The sequence below is a fragment of the Cicer arietinum genome, chromosome 5, assembly GCF_000331145.2.
Source record: "Cicer arietinum cultivar CDC Frontier isolate Library 1 chromosome 5, Cicar.CDCFrontier_v2.0, whole genome shotgun sequence".
NCBI lineage: Eukaryota > Viridiplantae > Streptophyta > Magnoliopsida > Fabales > Fabaceae > Cicer > Cicer arietinum.
In genome coordinates this window covers 72,868,389-72,875,358 of record NC_021164.2, presented here as the reverse complement: position 1 = coordinate 72,875,358, position 6,970 = coordinate 72,868,389, and the positions used below count along the sequence as shown (strand labels likewise).

At 30.0% G+C, this 6,970-nt stretch overlaps 2 protein-coding genes across 2 annotated transcripts; one reads left to right on the top strand and one right to left on the bottom strand.

Annotated features, from left to right (window-relative positions):
• Positions 1-1,139: 1,139 nt before the first annotated feature.
• On the top strand, positions 1,140-2,531 carry LOC101505787 (peamaclein-like). Its single transcript, XM_004501479.4, has 2 exons — positions 1,140-1,322; positions 1,801-2,531. The coding sequence occupies exons 1-2, from the start codon at positions 1,247-1,249 to the stop codon at positions 1,983-1,985; spliced, it is 261 nt and encodes an 86-aa protein (XP_004501536.1). The 5' UTR covers positions 1,140-1,246; the 3' UTR covers positions 1,986-2,531.
• A 1,292-nt stretch (positions 2,532-3,823) lies between these two features.
• LOC101506100 (pumilio homolog 12-like) lies at positions 3,824-6,964 on the bottom strand. The gene is made up of 5 exons (XM_004501480.4): positions 6,542-6,964; positions 6,253-6,415; positions 5,329-5,492; positions 4,978-5,236; positions 3,824-4,475 (listed from the first exon to the last, which is right to left on the bottom strand). The coding sequence occupies exons 1-5, from the start codon at positions 6,910-6,912 to the stop codon at positions 4,353-4,355; spliced, it is 1,080 nt and encodes a 359-aa protein (XP_004501537.3). The 5' UTR covers positions 6,913-6,964; the 3' UTR covers positions 3,824-4,352.
• Between the last annotated feature and the right edge of the window lie 6 nt (positions 6,965-6,970).

Genomic DNA, 6,970 nt, shown 5'->3' with positions numbered 1-6,970 from the left:
GCGTCGTGTTAGTATCAAAGAACATGGTTTAACTTTCATGTGACTAATTCTTATATTTAAAATCAAACTTATAGTTAAAAAAAATAATTTTAGTAAATTGATTATTATTTTTTTGGTTGTAGATAAAATAATAAAGAAATTCACATACAACAAGAATATAAATGATTCAAATCTAATATATTTCTATTATCGTTCATCTAATAATTTCATTGTTTAGTAACTGTGCAAAAATCTTAAACAGAAGAATAGTTAAATTATAATACAAACACTTATGTAGAGTTAAAAATGAGTTGAATTTAATTTGATTAATGAAATTTAATGTTTACAATGAGGTGAAGGAAGTTAATTTTCAATTGGTACAAAACACCCACGTAAAACTCAAAATGAGTCAAGTTGAATTGAATTTAGTTAGATTGATGAATACTAAAGTCTAGAATGAATTATGAAATTAAGTAAGTGTAACAAAAGTTACTCATCAGATTAATTTTATTCTTATATATTTTCTAAATTTGACCTTAGATCGAAATACTATATAACATAAGTTATCACTATACATTTTTACATAAATCTATAAAATCGTATGATATATTGTTGAAATTCATCAAAATTAACAACACTTTTATTTTATGATATTAATCTTAATACAATTTAATAATCTATTAAATGATTTTAAATTTATCTAAAAATGTATAGAGACGATCTTATGTGATATACGTTTTTAATACAACGATCAAATTATAAAATATATATGAAGAAATGATTATTGAACGCTATAACACTTATATATATATATCATTTGTTGATGAACCAAGCAAATCCAAGTCATTAACTTAAGTACAAATCATTTACAAGCTCAATTAGTTGAAATTGAACTTATTTGATTTTCAAAGAATGTTGAAAGAACTAAGTAGTGAATGAAGTGGGCAAGAATTTAAGAGTTGGGTTTGGTTGAGTGTAAGCAAGCAAGAGGGGGTTCCTGATAAGTAAAGACAACATAACAACTTCCTAACATTTCACTTTCACCTACCATTCATTAATTCAGGTACTAAAAAATACACACTTTAACTGGCTCACACTTCCACGGCACAAACCTAGTACTAAACTTTCAATGTTCTTTAAAGCCTTGTTTCCTTTCATTGATTTGGTGACATCCACCCCATAACCAGCTTCCACCCCTCTATACTATTATATATACTTCTATATCCCTTCTCTTTTATTCATTCACTCTACTTTTAAATTCATCAATATGAAGCTTCCATTTGCATTACTCTTTCTCTGCCTTCTCCTCAGCTCCTCATTGGATATCTCATTAGCTGGTTCTAGTAAGCCAATATAGATTTCATTTGTTTTTTGTTTTTCAGAGAGATGTTTTTTTTTAAATAAAAAATAAAACAATCATCTTTTAAATTTAAGTTATTTTTGTATTTTTAAAAAAATTATTTTGTTAAAAAATGTTTTTTATGGTTAAAAATAAAAAACTATGTTGATTAACTTTTGAAGAAAATCACTTTTAATAGCAAAGAAAAATTAAATATAAAATCATTTTTTATAAATTTAAACAAAATGCAAAATAAGTTCTACTTTTTAAAAAATATTCTCTAAATCATTAATATTAAAATTAATTTTATTTTTATCTATAACAAACGAGCCAATGATTTTAACATTGATGTAATTTTCTTCCTCACTTGCTATCACTGAATGTGTTTGATTTGTTTCAATTAATTACTATACTTTATAATAGACATAAATATGAAGCTTAATTTGGTTTATTAATTAACTAATGCAATATGGTGGATTTAGCTTTCTGTGACACGAGGTGTGGTGAAAGGTGCTCCAAAGCTTCGTTTCAAGACAGATGCTTGAAGTACTGTGGGATCTGCTGTGAGAAATGTAACTGTGTGCCCTCTGGGACTTATGGGAACAAAGATGAGTGTCCTTGTTACAGAGACATGAAGAATTCAAAAGGCCAAGGAAAATGCCCTTAATTCCACAATTCATGTTTACTTATGTCATGTCAAACTACGTTGCTATTTTTTTTCTCGTTTCCTCTTATAAGAGGTAATTTTTTCGAGATATATCATAACACTAAATTAAGTATCTCTTGACGGAAATTTGAATTTAAATTCACTATAGTGTGATAGTCTAATTCATTTTATTAGATTCGATCTTGTTAGTTAATTATATTTTGTATTCTAAAAAACTTAATTACATTTATCTACAAACTATAGTTTAATCAGGCGTGATGTTAGACATGTTAGGATTGTTGGGGAGTGTGGGGGAGCCCAACATTTAAAATGAGTTAGGATTAATAAGAGACTTTAGACACCACATCTCAATTCAAAACCTTAAGGCATTAGGACTATGTGTCATTCTCCTTATATATCCAATATAGCCTTCATTCCTGGTCAATGTGGGACTAACCACTCATAATTGAATTCCAACAAGGATAACCACATTCAACAAATAAGAGTAACATTTGTGTAACTATTGATCAATAAGATCATATTTTAATTTAGAGTTAAATAACTATAGACCAATTTTCAAATATTTTTTTTCATATAAATTTAATTATGAAGAGATATAAAGTTGATTTGGTAGTTGAAATAAATGACTTAAGGAATTAAATGAAATTAGTGATTTGATCTTCACAGTTGACATAATTCTAATAATTACTAACGTTACTAGCATAATTCTAACAATTACTCAATGTTATAACAAATTGATAGTTTCAAAATGAAATTTAATTTTGTTTTATCATGTTGTCATACCACAAGTCCAATTTCTGTAATTAATTAATTATTTAAGTAATTGTGATCGAAATGTGAATTGTTATTTTATCAAAATGGTAAACATTTAGTTGGAAATTCAGTTATTGACCGGCTAAATATGAATAACATATACGTTAGGAAACATCGATCCCTTACATAGAGCTCAATATTATCAAGAAAATTAATTTTCCATTTATGCATGAGGTTCATTTTATTCTAATAATTATGACTTATTAGTTTTACCGATTTTACCATCTTTGATTGTAATTGCAAAATTAAATAAAAATCATCTTTTGATTGTAATGAATCTGTGAACTTAGTGGTCGATCAGCACTGCATCATCAATTTTAAATTAACTAATTAGTATTTGAGATCTTGTGCATAAAAATTATAAAAGGCATTAAGTACATTGACAAATACATAAATTTATATGATTGCAATCCATTCTTTTTTTTTTTACGAAAAAAATAAGCAAAGCCCAGAAAATTTGATCCTTCCAATTTTTTGCTAGGCATTGAAGTAGAGATTGACTATACATTCAGTGAGACCACGCCATGATAGGAGGTTTTATATAGTTTTTGCATTAAAAAAAAAAAGGAGGTTTTCTATATTTTGGTTAAACATTAATATAGGAGTTAGTTGGAGCCATAAAACCAATAGCAGTATTTGTTATTAAATATAAAAATAGAGGTAAAGCCATAAAATTAATGAAAAATACAATTTTGGAAGTATAGTTTCAATTTTTTTTTTGACCTTCTAGAAGTATATTTCAATACAAAAATACAATTTTTCTCCATCCAAAAATATGCTTAAAAACTCAAATGTGTTTTTTAGAAATAAGAATTCCAAAAAAAATTATCTTAATCTTTTTGAGTTACTAGCAAAATACCCGTATCGAGAGATGAAATAAATTATGTTACATTCTTCATTGAATTTGATATAAAAATAAAATAACAAAATATTATTAGCAGACACATCGATATTTTTAACCTCAACGATTTCAAACATAATTCTGAAGAAAAAAAACACAACAAAATGATCCATAAAACTTAAGAAACAAAAAACCAACTAAATTATTCCTCATTATTCTCTTATTGGACACACAATAGAGTAACAATTAACAGTAGAATCACAAACAAAAAAAATACAGCTCTCTAGAACTTGTGAGACCCACTCCAGCTTCAATTGCAATGATCACATATGCAGTTAACACCTATACAGCTTGAGCATTGTCCTCTCTAGTCCAATCTAAACTGTTCCAGAACCGAGGTCCTTACCTTACATCCATTGCCAATAACAAAACAAACAAACAAAAACTGAAACAAACTAATAAACAACAAACATAGCCTAAGACATTTTTTTTTGTTTTGGATTACTACCCCTAAGACAACAATTATTTTTTTTGGTTTTTTTATATTTTCATTTTTTTTTTCTTTTTTGGTTACTTCCTAAGACATACTTTTTTTTTAATTTTTTTTATAACTGCCTAAGACATGAATACTACTAAGGGAATAAGAGTAATGGAAACATAGACAAAAGGAGATACATAAAAAGGGTTACTCCTCCTTGTAATCAAGCACATGTTTATATATTATGCCTTACTTTTCCCTTGTCAAACCTATCAAGCAACTTTTTGCCATACACATTGTTGCGCATCATTTGAGAATTTCTTTGGATCAGGTCCAGTATGGCATTCCTAATGGGACCCTGTTTATTAAATAGATACAAAAAAACAAAGTTATCACAACAGCCAAGAAACCAAACCTTTTAGCACATTTAAAATATTAAGGAGGTGTGCATCTAATAGAATATTGAGTTTAATACAGTTTTTGTTTTTAATACCCTGCACATTCCAACAGAAACCACTGCACATTCCAATGAAAAGTTAAAAACCATGTGATACATATTTGTTTCAACAGAGAAATTGCCAACAGGAGCACAACAAAGAAACTGCTTGTTTTTCTTAATTGAGGAATTGCGACATTAACAAAAAGCACGTTTAAGCCTTCTAAAATAATTTAGGTTTTCTAAAAAAAATAAAACTAACGCCTAGAAGTAGTTACATTTTGTTGAAAAAATTAATCATACAAAGACCAACCAAACAATTGCAGTTCAACCTTTGGGTAATAAGCCAATATGATAAACTAGAAGATTGAGTAATACACAAACACGAAGATTAAGAAAACCCCGTGAATTCAAGTAGGCTAACCTTAGATGCCGTCAGTGCGGATTGGATGACATAATTTCCATATGGATCCACAAGGAGCCTTGCAACATTTGGATCGGCAAGCAACTCCAAAATGACGCGTGCAGATTGCAGTTCTCCTGAGTCTTGAATAAACTTTTCCACTACATTACTCCCATACTTATTGCAGGCAAGATATACAAATTGTCGTTCGAGCTCTCGGACTAAGTTGTCTGTGATTCGCGGCATTTTCAGAGACAATAGATGTTGAACAACATAGTTGCTGCAAGATGAGAAAAATAAAACATAATGAAGATAAGTAAATTTAGCTATATTGGCTATAAATGAGATAACTGAATACTTGTTGAAACTAACCCATAACAATCTTCTGCTAATAGTGAAGAATTCAGTACAATGTCATCAATCAGCTGATTTCTAGTTTCTCCTTGAGCATGGTTAACACAATGCTGCAGCACACAGCATCCAGTTTTATCTCTTGCAATCGCCAAAGAGTTGCTTGCGACCACATTCAGGAATTGCTGTGACAAAAGTACATACTCAGAACGTATTAATAAGCGCAGAAACTGAACAGTAAAGTAATTGGACAAACCAGTATTTGTCTAATAAGAGTGGTGATCCTTTTTCCTTTCTTTAGAATTTAGGTAAAGAAATAATGAATCATTGTATAAATGCTGAAGTATTTATCCAAATAAGGGCAAACAGACCACTATTCATTTACAACAAAAAATGTGGATGAAGAAAATAATATATTAGAAAGTTAAATAAAAGTGTGGTCAAATATGATAACAAGAAATAGTTTGATAGTGAAGTGTGGCAGGACTGCTAAAGGGTTTTAGAAAAACATCAAAACCCGCAATTTGCGCAGTGACATCGAGATTTTAATATCTCTGCCACCGCATGCCAGCAGTTGCATTTAACCGCCGCAATTCTCAGTAATATCCGGGATTGCAAGAAGCAATGACAATTTAAAACTTTAACCAGACACGACAAAATCTTAGACAATTTATGACGGTTCTAAATTGTGGTTGCCGATATGAGGCAAATCTTCAGCAAAAGGCAGACAAATTAGGACAAATGTGGCCGCAATTGCCTTTGCAAAGACATCAAGAAACTTTATATTGCGGCCACAATTGCAATTGTGGACCACAACACCTTAAATTACATTTAAAAAATAGATTATCTGTAAAATGATGAACAACTTGAGCTTAAATTGTTTCTCTAGTTACCAATGAGCCAAAAGTGTTTATGGAACAACACAAAATTAAGCAAGCATTTTACCTTAGTATCTTCATGTGTGAAGTTTTTCAAACAATGGAGAACCACACGATGACCATTGATATCCTTAGACAATGCAATAGCACCAGGACTCAAAGCTGCCATAATTAGAGTTCGTTGCTCCCGGGTGGTAACATTCTCCAATAGTTTCTCAACAGCACGAGATCTTCAACAACAAAATTAAATTAAAAAAAAAAGCACTTTATGATCAATAGATAAAACAAAAAACTCAAATTACAATGCCTTCAGAAACAAGAAACAAGTATTGAAAGAAAGATTCTCGAAAATATACCCATGAGGACTAAGGCAAATTCTGATCAACTGAAAACTATGGTATGTAACCATTAGAACAATACGAGTCTGTTGATCTTCATTGCAAATTTCCACCATCTTCTGAACAACATAGTTACCAAATGGATCTATCATCAGCTCAGTGACGTGATTAACAAGCTCGGAGAAAATATAAGAAACCCCTTCACTTCCAAATTTCTTAATCACTTCCTGCAAAATTCTACTTCCATGTTGATCCTTAGCCAATGAATAAACCCTCCCACGAAAATCATCAAACCAATGTGGGCTCCTCCTTCCATTACCATTACCATTACCATTCACATTAACATTATTATTAACCCAAGAAACATTATTCCCTAAAGATTCATTCATGGAACCACTATGAACGGTTCGTCGCAATTCATCGCCAACACCCCCATTAGAAAGAGTG